Here is a 14023-nt window from a genome sequence, read left to right on the forward strand (position 1 = left end):
AACTGTTCACAGTGCCATCAGATAGGTGTGCATTCATCACCCCAATCTATTTTTTGAACATTTTCCTCTTACCAGAAAAAGTAAAAATAAGAATAAAAAATAAAAGTAAAAAAGAACACCCAAATCATCCTCCCCCACCCTATTTTTCATTTAGTTTTTGTCCCCATTTTTCTACTCATCCATCCATACAATGGATAATGGGAGTGTGATCCACAAGGCTTTCACAATCACACTGTCACCCATTGCAAGCTACATTGTTATACAATTGTCTTCAAGAGTCAAGGCTACTGGGTTGCAGTTTGATAGTTTTACGTATTTACTTCTAGGTATTCCAGTACATTAAAACCTAGAAAGGGTTATCTATATAGTGTGTAAGAGTACCCACCCAAGTGACCTCTCAACTCCATTTGAAATCTCGCAGTCACTGAAACTTTATTTCATTTCATTTTGCATCCCCCTTTTGGTCAAGAACATGTTTTCAATCCCACGATGTCAAGTCCAGATTCATCCTCGGGAGTCATATCTTGCATTGCCAGGGAGATTTACAGCCCTGGGAGTCAGGACCCATGTAGTGGGGAGGGCAATGAGTTCATCTGCCAAGTTGGGTTAGCTGGAGAGAGAGGGCCACATCTGAGCAACAAAGAGGTATTCAGGGGGAGACTCTTAGGCACAATTATAAGCAGGTTTAGCCTCTCCTTTACAGTAACAAGCTAATAGAGTTTTATATATTTGATGATTCACTCTATTGTGGCCATTATTTGTTTTTGATGCCCATATTGTCAGTGGGAGCCCCTCAATGTTGCTCTATGTTTTTTGTTTGTTTGTTTGTTTTGACATGATTCACCACTTTTTGATAGTTTCCTTGCTTTCTGGAATAAGATGCTCCAGGCTTATCTTATATATTTCCTGCCCAGATCTGTATTCAATGATTTCCTCTAGGATCCCTGTCCCTGGATTTTTTTAATGAAAAATACAATTTAGAGAACACATTCTAATGCTAGATGTACTTATTGCTACTGAGCTGTCATTGCTTCAAGGATATTTCAATGGAAAGGCAGGAAATAGATACTTTCTAAATAAGAAAATAAATTATGAGTTCACATTGATATTTCTAATTCTAATTTAAAATGTCAATTGCTTTCATTTTATACCTTATCTCTTTTTCTCTTAACACTTAAAATCTTGATTTCTAAAGAAGTGCAAATATTTATATTTTCTTATAGAATATATAGCATAATATAGTATCCCATATAAGGTCAAAATAACAATATCAAGAATACTTATAATGATAAGACTACAAATGGCTTCCAAATTTCTTCAGAATTTTTTTATTATATCTTCCAGAAGATATAATAAACATAGTCAAAATACTAGTTTGAAAATCATTGAATATTACTGTATTCTTTGTGCAGTTACACCACTATTTGATATTCAGTTTGGTTCAATTGTTTGGTTTTTTTTTTTCAATTTTTGAGGGATTGTTTTTTTAAAATGTAATTGAGGTTTTTAATTGTGTTAAATATTTACAAGATCAAAACTATATATCAAGGTACATTCACAGAAATTTCATTTTTATTCCTGTCCACTCTACTCCATTCCCTCCCTCTTCCTTTAAGTAGCTGTGCCAGTTTGAATGTATCATGTCCCCCAAAATGCCATTATCTTTGATGCAATCTTGTGTGGGCAGACGTATTAGTGTTGATTAGATTGCTATTCTTTGATTGAGTGTTTCCACGGAGAAGTGACCAACCCAACTGTAGGTGATAACTCTGATTAGATAATTTCCATGGAGGCATGGCCCTGCCCATTCAGCATGGGCCTTGATTAGTTCACTGGAGCCAATAAAAGCTCAGACAGAAGGAACAAGCTTGCTATAGCCAAGAAGGACACTTTGAAGAATGCACAGAGGCTGAGAGAGGAGCTGCAGTTTACAGAGCAACATTTTGGAGTAGGCCACTGAAAGTGGACTTTTGCTCCAGGGAAGCTAAGAGAGGATAAATGCCCCAAGAGCAACTAAGAGCAACATTTTTCAGAAGCTGCAGCCTAGAGAGGAATGTCCTGGGAGAAAGCCATTTTGAAACCAGAATTCTGGAGCAGACGCCAGCCACATGCCTTTCCAGCTAACAGAGGTTTTCCCGATGCCATTGGCCATCCTCCAGTGAAGGTACCTTATCTTGGACAATTTATGGCCTTAAGACTATAACTTTGTAACCAAATAAATTCCCTTTATAAAAGCCAATCCATTCCTGGTGTTTTGTGAAAAGGCAAACCAGGACAGTAGCCTTTTAATGTCCTTCTATTTTCTGCAATATTTGTATGTGTGTTTCTGTTTTTTTTTGTATTGTTCTAGGCAATGCTTTTTTAAAGATATATATATCCTGGGGATCAGATGATATCCATACATTTAGACATTTTCCTCATTCTTCATCCATAATTTCTTCAACTAGTTCCCTATTGATAAGCATTTGGTTTATGTCCTGTCTTTAGTTATTACAAATAAGGCATCAATAAATATCCCTAGCATAAATCAGTTTGTATTTTTGTCACAATACCCTTGGGATAGATTCTTAAAGAGGGATTGCTGGAGCAAAGAGAAAATGCATCTGTAATTTTGATAGATAGAGGAGCATACTTTTAAAGACGTTAATTCTGTCAACAAGATATTTTTATTATGAAACAAAGAAAAACTATTTCACTGGGGTTAGCATATTAAGAATAATTTATTGGTGAAATCTAAATTATTAAATTCATTCATGGTTTCTAGTGTAATGTAAACAAACACCTTGCAAAATACAAAATTTTTAACAACTGTAGTGGTCTCCAATCCATTATGTCTTAGGAAATAATGTAACATAAGTAAAATTTAAAAACATCTGTCTATATGTATATGCACATATATACATGAGTGGGTCTAGATAGATATAGATAATAGAGAAAGAGAAATTGACATAGATTTAATCATTTTGCCTGAGGAGAACATTTCTGATTTCACTAAATTTACTAGCCTATTAATTCAGTAAAAAAAAAAAGTTATTTTATTATCTGTTAACCAAATTCCCTTATCTTCACACTGCAATTTGGCCCAATAGACACTACAGTGACTAGTGTCTATATAATTGGACTGTATATATTTTTTAAGTGTTGGTAAATCTGCATTTTTTTATCCTTGGGCCTAAATTATAATCCAAATTTTGAATCCAAAATGATATTTATTTTTCAGTCTTTTTTATGCCTAAATGTGTTGAAAGCACACAATTATATTGTCTTGGGCTATTTTGGTAACCATCATCTTCTGATATCAGGAACAGCATCCCCAAGAACTGGGTGAGTCAACATATTTGCTTTTATATCTTATGCACTGCAAGAATCCAATCTCATAGAAAACAGCTGGACAATAAGCTACAAATGATAAATTCACATTTGAATAGTAGCTAGTTATGTATAAAAATACACAAATATGAAAACTAACTTATAATCAATAAAAGGTGGTGATTAAATCACATTGATTCATTTCCTTGTGCTACCAGATTATTCCTTCAGATAAAACCATAAAGGCAATAAGCATTCACAAGATGATATACAGGAAATTGGTTAAATTTGCTTCTTACGAATTTTCAGGCTTCTATTGGCAAAGAGAAACTGAGGCATCTTCTTTTTCTTTTCCTTCTTCATGCCTAAAGTCAACAAAATAATAATCAATACTATATGTCTCCAGTATGGTCACTATAAATCACCATTTCCTATATGCCTCCAAGTTCACCTCATCTTATTTTTAATCACTATAAAGTCAGTTAATAAACACCTTTAAAACATAAAGATACAGCCACTGGCTACCATAACTAACTAGTATAAGCAGTTTGACAAACGGATCAGTACTAAAGAGCTATTTATGTTGAAGTAGGCTAGAAATGGCAATATGATATTAGAGAATTGGATACAAAAATCAACTTTGCTTATGAATTACTTATGAAGTTTGTTTAAAAATAGAATAAGAAAAATTCACTACCTTTTGCACAAACTCGTTTGCAATCCTCCATGCTAACAAAGTTGTTGTCATTCCCTCCGCAGCCAGTATAGGTGAAAGTCTCACAGGTTTTGTGTCTTGGGTTAAAGTAATAGCGAGTCACATTAGCAGAGCATAGTCCCCCATCTTTTGGACTGAAACAAAACGATGGTCCTTTATAAAAAAGTAAAATAAAATTAGAAATGCTATAATGCTAGAATTAATAAATAGTGCTAATTACTGAAACAACTCAATGAGGCATCTCATAGATGCCTCATTCTGAATCCAAAATATCACCTTTGAAAAAGGTGTGCCTTAAATTGCAGGAAAGTTTACATGCTGTAGTTTGGTAATTCTAAATTTTCACAAATTGGAGAGAATTTCTTCTTTGCATCATTTTGAAGATCAACAGAAATTAAACCAACAAACCAGATACAGTCAGGGATATAATATCAAGGGATATTATATATTATATATTTCCTGCTGGTAGTTTTATTTAAATGTTTTTATCAGCTCTCCTTCCCTTATTAATCAAGAATAAATGTATCTAATTCCCAAGTATCCACTGAAACATTTACATCCACACAACTTAAAAGAACATCAGCACCAACTACCTCCCCAGTAATTCAAGATTTTGCATATTTAACACAGAATAGTTATAGAGCTTTATCAGAGTCTCCGCGGAAGTAAGTTCTCTTTATTTTGTTGAATTTATTTATCTATTGTCTATGTTATGCATGGAAAAATGCCTGTATTGGTTCTCTCTTCAAATATTAAATACTGCCCAAGTACCCCCATCATTTCAAAGATTGCAGTGGGGAGGAAGTGTAGGTAAAAAATGCAGAAATGTGAAGAAGAGAAAAGAGAGGTAAGATCCATGATTTGCAATAACTAAAGGATACAGAACCCCAATTAAAATCTTTAGAAAGAAATTTTCAAGTATCACTATCTTAAGTCTGTATACATTCCATTATGTCATATACATAGAACTGATTCCATACAAACCTAAGATCACAGCATTCACTAATGAACATTGTAATTTTTGCCTATAAATTGAGTAGATGAGAAATAGTTCTAAAGAAATACTGCAGAAGAGGAAAAAAAAAATGTGAGCTACGGTTTTGTCATTTTCCATTCCTGAGAACTTGGCAGGTCATTAAATTCTCCTAGCTTGTATCTTCACATGTAAAAATGTGATAATAATAATTCCTCACAGGGACAATAGTGTGAGGATTAATACGTGAAATCACCAGAACTCCAATCATGTTAATTTCACATCAAATTACTGATTTTTCACCCAAAAGTCTTAATAAAGAAATTAAATTTAAAAATTAGCATTTACTTTTCTTTGGTGCACAGAAGCCCATACAGGTAGCTTCATCAGGGAAACGGTTCTGATTGCGGAGACAATGGCCAGATATGAATTTTTCACATGTCATGGAACTTAGATTGAAGAAATACTCTTCTTTGAGCGCCTCACACTGTCCTTCACTAACTTTCAATCGGCAAATTTTGGGGACTTCTAGCAAAAGAAGGGCAATAAAATAATGTTAGTCAGAAATTAGTCTTCTTTTCACTATGTTCAAAATGTTACTGTATTTCCAGAAACAAATGGGGAAAACAGGCCACGTATTTAGTGTCAGGACAGTAAAACCCCAAATGACTGCTCATTAATCTGGATATCTAGCTTTTTTTTTTTTTTTTTTTTTTTAAATCAGTGTATCTGTACTTGATTAGGCCACAATATATCTTTGAAGTTCAAGTGGAAAGACCCTCTGTTCTCTCAGAGTATTCTCTGATTGTTTCTGCACATGAAGTTAATCAAAGCTTATTGTCATGAATACGCATTTTTCCCTGCCTCAGTTCCTTGAATAGCTGAGCCCCATGTTCTGTTAAAGGCCTTAAAAGATATCATAAAAATTAAATTAAATTAAATTAAATAAAAAAAAAACAGCATCATGGGACTCTCCACTATAGTCCTAGAGTAACCCATGCTGGTTTTCAGGGCAAAAAGTAAGGTTATAATTAACTAAAGCACAGTTTAAAATAAAGTCACTAAGAAGTAGTTCGGGTTGATGGATAATTGAAGAGGGAAATGGTGTTCTCCAGGATGGATAAAAATCATAGGTTTAGAACTAATGATAAACACAGAAAAACACTTACGTTGCAATTCATCCATTATATCCTTGCATTAGTTATGCCCCCCGGGAGAAGTAACAAATCTTTCCCTATGTCCACAAAGGCAATGCATTATGATAAATATGTCAGGAGAGAGTAAATGTGTTTCAAACTTGCCATTTCCTTTGGGAAACTGGAGACCTCTGAGGCTTACTTAGAAGTTGAGAAAAATTCGGGCTAAAACGTGCTGCAGAAAGTGGAATCTGGAAAACTAGCCAAGTTACCAGAAGCTCCTGTACAAGGCGCAGCGCAAAGTGTTCTGTGCAAGGCGCAGGCAAGAGCGTGCCTGCGTGTGGTCACTTACTCTCTATCTTCCAGCAAGCTTCGTCACAGTCCTCCCAAGTTTCGAAATTGTTGGCGTTACCCTCGCAGCCCCCATACATGAACATGCGGCAGCTCTGCGTGTACCTGTCATAGTAGTAACTGGGGATTCGGGCGCGGCAGGGCCCTTCGTCTAGGGGCAGGAGGCAGATCTCCGCGTTATTGCCTATAGGAAGGGCAGAAAGAGAATAAAATTCAGGGAAGAAGGTCAGACACACTTCCTAGGAAGGGGAGGCATCCCTTGTGTCTATCCAGCCAACTCCGGGCAGAGGGACTTTGCAAAGAGAAAAGTGCAAACTTGGGCGTGAGTACGCTTTCCCACCGCTCCGCGGGGCTCTCGGCAGGGGCGCGGCGAAACAAGGGCAAAGAGAGCGTGTGCGAGGGGCTCCGCGGCCTGCCGCGCCTTTCCCGCCCCGCCCGGAGCAAGTCAAGCGGGAGGAGGGTTCCTCGACGGGCCGGATACCTGTCGGTGCCTGAGCAGCATGCCCCGTCGCAGTCTGGGTCAGGAGCAGCGGCAGAATCAGCAGACCCAGAGGGAAAGCGGGGTCCATGGCTCTGGGAACCGACCGGCCCGCGGGCTAGGCGTCCGAGAATGCGCGGGACGTCAAGAGGGTGCGTTGCGTCCAGCCTGGAGGCTGCCTGGGTGCGGGAGCGCTGGGTGCCGGCTTTATGTGGCAGAAGGGCCTCCCGACCCCCGACGGGGCGGAGCGCGCATGTGCGGAGCCCGGGAGGGGAGGCTGATTCATGCCAGGAGCTATGACCCCGCCGCCTGGGCGCTGGGAAGCGGGTGCTGGGGAAAGGAATTCCCCACCAAGCTAAACCTGCCTGTCTAACTTTCTCTTGTGGTGAGGCAGGGAGACCCAGATGGCGCGTTGTGTCAGTGATGGGAAAACGGGAAGCTAGAAGGAACAGTCCTGAGGGTGACTGTGTAATGTTCCAACTTGCCGCTTCACCTTCAAAGCCTGAGCCCCTGTCTTGAAAGTACAAAATACTATTGGAGGGGCTGAAAGAAAGAATGGAATTCAGGGAGCGGAGGGAAGCCAGGCTTACTGCAATAAACCCTTTAGATCAGATTACAAATTTAAACACGTGTTTTATTTACTCATATTTACATTTATTTCAATTGAGATCTAATTTACTTTTAATAAAAGGCACCTGTATCTTAAGTGTACAGTTCGATGAGTTTTGACAACTATTCACACCCTTGTGACCATCACTCAGTCAAGAATTAGATCATTTGCAACACTCCAGAAAGTTCTCTCATGCCCTTTTCCAATCAATTCTCCTATCCCCACTCCAGAAGCAACCATTCTTCTGTTTTTGTCCTGATAGATAAGTTTTGCCTGTTCTTGAATTTCACATAAATGGAAATACAAATTATGAGCTATTTGGGGTTTAACTTTTTTCACTCAATTTCTGTTTGTTAGCTACACTCATGTTGTAGTATCACTAGCATGTTCCTTTTAATCACTGAGTAGTGTTCCAATGTATGAACATGTTATAATTTGGATATCAGTTGTGTTGGATAATTCTCCTGGACATTCATGTTGTTTCCAGTTTGGGGCTATTATGCATAAAACTGCTGCAAACATGCTTGTCATAAATCTGTATGGGCATGCATTTTTATTACCCTTGTGTAAAATACTTAGAAATATCAGAAACTGCTAAGCAGTTTTCCAAAATTGTACCTTTTTACACTCTCTCCAGCCATGTATGAGACTTTTAGCTATGTTTTTGGAGACTGAATATGAAAGTTCAAAGAGAGTTTGCCTTGGGGGGTGGGAGTGGGGGGGGGGGGTCCTAAGGCTTTGACCAGGATCAGCCCTTTCCCACGCACTTTCTGAGGTCAGTACATCTACTAAGATTTATTGCTCCTTTGACTTATTAGCCTGGGACTTTTTATTTACACAAAAAATTATCTACACTGGTGTTTTCAAACATGAAAGATATTTTTGGAGAACACTGTAATGGGTTCTCTGTGAATGCGTCTTCCCTTCATCTCCTCTCCTCTTGCTCCATTCAGCATTCTCAAATGAATAATTATTCCTAGCTTCTCCTAAGGACAATGGAGGGAGTTTACAGGAGTTCTCTTCCAACTTTCTGGGAAGCCCTGACAAGCACAGAATGCTCGCTCACAGTGGATTAGTATTCTGGGATATTTTGCATGATAGTCCCTGTGCTAGTTTTCATTATCCTGATGTCATGGCATAGAATCATAGGAAAACTAGCCTGGACTGGAAACACTCAGTGTCACTTGTGCAGTCAGCTTAGATGACAAGATACCTATGCTTAAGAATGACAGCCAGTGGTGTGAGGGTAATGTTTAACAACCAGCTCCCCGGAGGATAAAAGGGCCCAGCCCTATTTGTACGCTTTAATGATTTACGTAGTGTATATACTTCCATTATGGCTGATTTCGAGCTACCGCTGTGGAGTCACTGAATGCAGACTGGGAAGAGAGGAGTACAGTGGGCACTCCGGGGCCAGAGCCAGTGAAACCTACTCCTTGCATGCCGACCACTGGGACAGCCAGCTGTGTTTGAAGACAATTCACAGGAGAGTCCAACTGGGCCCCTCCCCGGATCTCCCCAAAATATCAGGGGAGGGAAATTTTACCAAACATTTAGCCAAGATCATGTTCAGGAGAAAATTCATATTCTTCAGAATAGGATGAAATATATCCCTAAACTGGACTGGAATAAAATTCAGTCATGATGCTGACTCAGTTTTCATTTGATATTGACTCACCCCTTCTAGTCTTCCCTGGGCATTTTTGATCGTTCAGGGCAGATATAGTAGGAAAGAGCATGGGAAACAGTAATGGAAAAGAAGACTTGAGAGTCAGAGGACACCTGGGTTCTATTTCTTGCTTTTTTTGGACAATTTACTTAAACTCTCTGAGCCTCAGTTTCCTCACCCATAAAATGGGCATGATAACTCTACCTCACAGGTGTGTTTGAGGATTAGATGGATTAGAGGTGCCTAGGCCCTCAAAGAGATATGTTTCCGCTCCATCACGCAAAAGCCCAAGATCCATACAAATCTTCCCAAATCCTAATTCCCATTGTGGGCCTTGTTACAAAATTCTGAGATGGGCATCACCTACAATTAGTAAGTAGAGCAACACGAACCAGTCTTGTCTGACTGAAACCTGTGATCCTGCTCCTATCAGCTGTTCTTTAGCGGAGCTCAGGGGCCATCTCTGCCTAGGAAGGTGTCACACCAAACATCACTTTGTGACGGCTTCTTGGGGAACTGAGCTTCAGGGATCTCTCAGCCAAAGCAGAATGCATAGTCCACTCAGATCCTCTGTGTCATGTGCAGAGTGGGAGGGAGGCGAAAAACAGGCTTCTCCCTTCTCTGGGGTGTAGATTCTGTAGAAACAGGCAGAATTTATTGGCCAGAGTGGCACTCTGGAAGTGTCAGCTTCCTTTGTCTATGCCAAACAAGGTGCATTCTTTAACAACTCTATGACCACAGAGCAGAGAAAAGGAAAAAGGGAGTAAAGAGAATTGAACAAGTGGGAAAGTTGGAAGTTTGAGATTGTCAAGCCAAGCTATCAGGAAGGGAATTTGTTTCTCTTAATTGCAAAACACTTGACTGCTTTTTTATCTTTGAAAAATATATCTTTCAATATAAGGGAATCTAAATTTCCTGGAGGCTACCTAAATATTTCTGAATTTACCCTTGGGGTCATCTGGAAGGAACCCCCATCAGCCTCCAGCGGGGTGTCAGAGTGCTTCTATCTCCTTAAATCAGTTTCTAGGTCAAAAGGTTACCATGAGGCTGAGTAAAAGAATTCCTTTGTCCAAAGTCAACAGGAAGTGCAAGGCTGGAGGCAACTGGGAAGAACAGTCATCCAGACTGACTTGTCCTGGCTAACCCAAGTGACAGTACAGTGGCTGTAGCTGAAAGTCAGAGGTTCAAAATAGTTTGGAGTTCTGTAAAATAAGGCATGGAGTTCTTATAATTTGAATGTGAAAGGAACTATAAATAACATCTATTCTGGTATTTTTATTTTACAGAGGGGTAAACTGACACCTAGAAAGATAATGTCTGGTCATATTTCCTTACCATAATTATTGGCAGAACTGGAACTAGAGCACACAGTTCTTGATTCTCAGTCTGAATTCTTTATAACTGGCCCAGGCCTGGCCCCTTTCTACTGTATGAAGTACTCTTAGAGAAGAACACTAATACCAGAATTAAAAAACACAAAAGCTACAGTGAGTTTGGGAGTAGCTCTGCAGGTGCTACGTTCTTGCCTCTTATTTTTCTCACATTTCCCCACTCTGCCCCACAAGAAATGGACATGACACTGATTTAGGCCTCGAGTTCACAAGCTTTGTATAGTATCCCACAGGCTTGGTGGATGATAAACTATTTAAGGGACTGAAGCAGATGGTGTGCCTCTCTCTCAGACACCTTGGAGAGAGGGTCCTGTCCGGCTCATATGCGAATGAAGAGAATGAATTTAGCCTGGTGATTTGGGAATACATGGTACATAACACGGCCACTTCAGGAGTTAGATATGTATCTCCTTAATAAACAAAAATAGTTATTGCTGCCAGTTAATATAAGCTCTGTCAAAATAAAACCTGAAAGGAAGCCAGATGGCACTAACGGAGAGTTTACACATTTGCTAAGAAAGGCAGTTAATCTCTTCTGAGAGACAAGTGATCATGAGGGTTTTGTTAAAGTTTAGGCAATTCTTTCCTCAACTTAGGCATTTTTCTAGCAAGTTGGGCCATCTAGGAAACAATGTGAACACTGATGCACCCTCTGTCGGATACAGAGTGCACTTGAGATTGTTATATAATAAGGCAGAGATGAAAAAAAAGGATAAGACATTCTCTATGCCTAATTTTAGCATTCCCATTCTCCCTGGGGAGAAAGAGATAATGGAGTATATAATGTGTCTCTTCATCTGGTCATTCATTTACTCATTAATCTAAAAATCTGATTAAATGTTTAAAATGTGTCAAACATTGTGCTAGGTGTTTAGTGATACAAAGATGAGTAAACATCAGGGATTCCGTACAGTAAGAAGGCTGACAGATGACTACTAGATGACCGAGTCACAACATAGTGTCCTTAGTGCAATATTAGTGATATGTACCAGGTGCTACGGAATCATAGAAGAGGAAGTAAATAAAATGTAAGCAAGGGCTCAATTCAAAAACAAAAGCCAATCCATGAAAACATATCTGACATTGTATCTTCTACCCCTCTAGGACACAGAGACTTGTTTTCAACTAGTTGCTTTGGTTGGGTCTTTTAGGTGGTAGAGCTCAGAAAGCCCTCCTTCTCTGCTCCTGGATGTACATTCCTTCAAATATCATCATGCCTACTACACAGGATCAGACCATCTTTGCTCTCTCTCTCTCTCTCTCAAGTTGCTGCATCTTTAACTGTGTATGGCACCCAGAAGGTTGAGACAATTTCTGGACTATCTTATCCAAGACTTGCCTGGCATAGCACAGCCTCACCGCCTACCTAGAATCCTTACCTGTATTATCAAATTAACCCAGATATTAGCACATCAAGACTGGGGCACGGAAGAGAAAATTTCCCCTAACTCCAGTATACCATGTGGGAAACTCAATATTAATAACAATAATAGATAGAAAATATATTGAGTCTACAATGTGCCTCATGGTCATTAATTTATTAAATCTCCTGCAATAACCACTTGGAGTGATACTTTCTTCTCCCCACCATGCAAATGAGATAACCAAAGCTTTAGACAGATATGTGACTTGCCCAAAGCTATACAACTGGCACAGCTCTGCCAAGTTTTGAATGCAGGTGTTCTGAATCCTGATCCCCTGGCGTTGCTCTCTGTGTACATGGCCTTTTCCTCCACATTAGGAGGTGTGGAAATCAGGCTCACTATATACAACATGCACTCGTGACCCTGGGTCAGTAACTGAAGAGCTCTATCTCAGATTCCTTTTATACTCAAACATAAATCTCATAATTGAGAGCAAATGGGTAGCTACAATTTAAATACATTGTTATGCAGACCCAAGAGGGACATCTGCCAAGGCTGGTAATAAGATTAGAGGATTGAGAGAGTTAATCACTACAGTCCTCATTTTCAGAGTTATATTTAGTGGAAAGTAATGGACCTTGACCTTTCAACTGTAAAGACACCTTTTCTCGCAAACAGCTTGTCATTTTTACAATATAGGCAAAATCTCAGGTTAGTTATATATTAATTTCTGAAGTGCTCCATAAGCCCTTCAAATGTTCATTTATCCTCACTTTATATGGAAATGCTTTTAGATCTTAAATCACAAAATTACACAGAAGAGAGAACTATCCTTTAGGGGTAGGGAAAGCAAGTAGCTGCAGTTTGCAAAGGCCGCAAATCTTCTTGGACTGTGTCTCTCACTGCCTCTCTTTCGTTCTTGAACTGACTATTAGCTGAGGGTTAAACCGAATTGAACTAAAAGGTCTGTATTAGAAGAGACTGAGTACACTAGCCTGGACTAGATAAACAGAGCCAGCCAGAGAAAAGTAGGGTATTCCTTCTGGCCAGCTGAACCTCTCATATTCCTTGTCTTCCCTTCTGTTTCTGGTCCACTCAGAGACCAAGCTCTTGTCTACTGCTCTGGGCCCTTTCCCCTCCTGCCTTCTCAATTTCAATCCTCTCACTCCTCTACCCTGTCTGTGTTGCACATCTTTTACCTTCAACACACATGCCTACATTTTTTTTAATTCAGTTTTATTGAGATATATTCACATACCATACAGTCATCCATGGTGTACAATCAACTGTTCACAGTATGATCACATAGTTATGCATTCATCACCACAATCTACTTCTGAACATTTTCCTTACACCAGAAAGAATCAGAATCAGAATAAAACATAAAAATAAAAAAGAACACTCAAATCATCTCCCCCATCCCACCCTATTTTTCATTTAGTTTTTTGTCCCCAATTTTCTACTCATTCATCCATAAACTGGGTAAAGGGAGTGGAATCCACAAGGTTTTCACAATCACACTGTCACCCCTTGTAATCTACATTGTTATACAATCATCTTCAAGAGTCAAGGCTACTGGGTTGGAGTTTGGTAGTTTCAGGTACTTCTAGCTATTCTGGTACATTAAAACCTAAAAAGTGTTATCTATATAGTGTGTAAGAATGTAGACCAGAGTGACCTCTCGACTCCATTTGAAATCTCTCAGCCACTGAAGCTTTATTTCATTTCATTTTGCATCCCCCTTTTGGTCAAGAAGATGTTTTCAATCCCATGATGCTGGGTCCAGATTCATCCCCAGGAGTCATATCCTGCATTGCCAGGGAGATTTATACCCCTGGGAATCACGTCCCACATAGTGGGGAGGGCAGTGAGATCACCTACCAAGGTGGCTCAGTTAGAGAGAGAGAGAGGGCCACATCTGAGCAACAAAGAGGCACTCAGGGGGAGACCCTTAGGCACAATTATAAGCACACATGCCTACATTTTAATAGTTTCCATCCGGAGTGTCCTAGTTAGGATTTTTTTAA

General features: G+C 39.4%; 2 protein-coding genes across 5 annotated transcripts in view; one reads left to right on the top strand and one right to left on the bottom strand.

The window, feature by feature from the left end:
* Positions 1-2129: 2129 nt before the first annotated feature.
* GNGT1 (G protein subunit gamma transducin 1) overlaps positions 2130-14023 on the top strand; it is a 29129-nt gene continuing 17235 nt past the window's right edge. For 2 of the 4 annotated variants that reach the window (XM_037836686.1, XM_037836684.1), the window contains exon 1: positions 6612-6806. The gene's annotated coding sequence lies outside the window, so the exon portion shown is untranslated. Of the gene's footprint in view, positions 2165-6611; positions 6807-14023 lie in introns of those variants that run through there. The other 2 variants (XM_037836685.1, XM_037836688.1) reach the window with 2 other exon arrangements.
* Positions 2648-7207, bottom strand: TFPI2 (tissue factor pathway inhibitor 2). Its single transcript, XM_037836683.1, has 5 exons — positions 6966-7207; positions 6486-6668; positions 5346-5525; positions 4007-4177; positions 2648-3674 (listed from the first exon to the last, which is right to left on the bottom strand). Exons 1-5 carry the CDS (start codon positions 7051-7053, stop codon positions 3592-3594), a joined length of 705 nt encoding a protein of 234 aa, XP_037692611.1. The 5' UTR covers positions 7054-7207; the 3' UTR covers positions 2648-3591.

Source organism: Choloepus didactylus, chromosome 5 (genome assembly GCF_015220235.1).
Source record: "Choloepus didactylus isolate mChoDid1 chromosome 5, mChoDid1.pri, whole genome shotgun sequence".
NCBI lineage: Eukaryota > Metazoa > Chordata > Mammalia > Pilosa > Megalonychidae > Choloepus > Choloepus didactylus.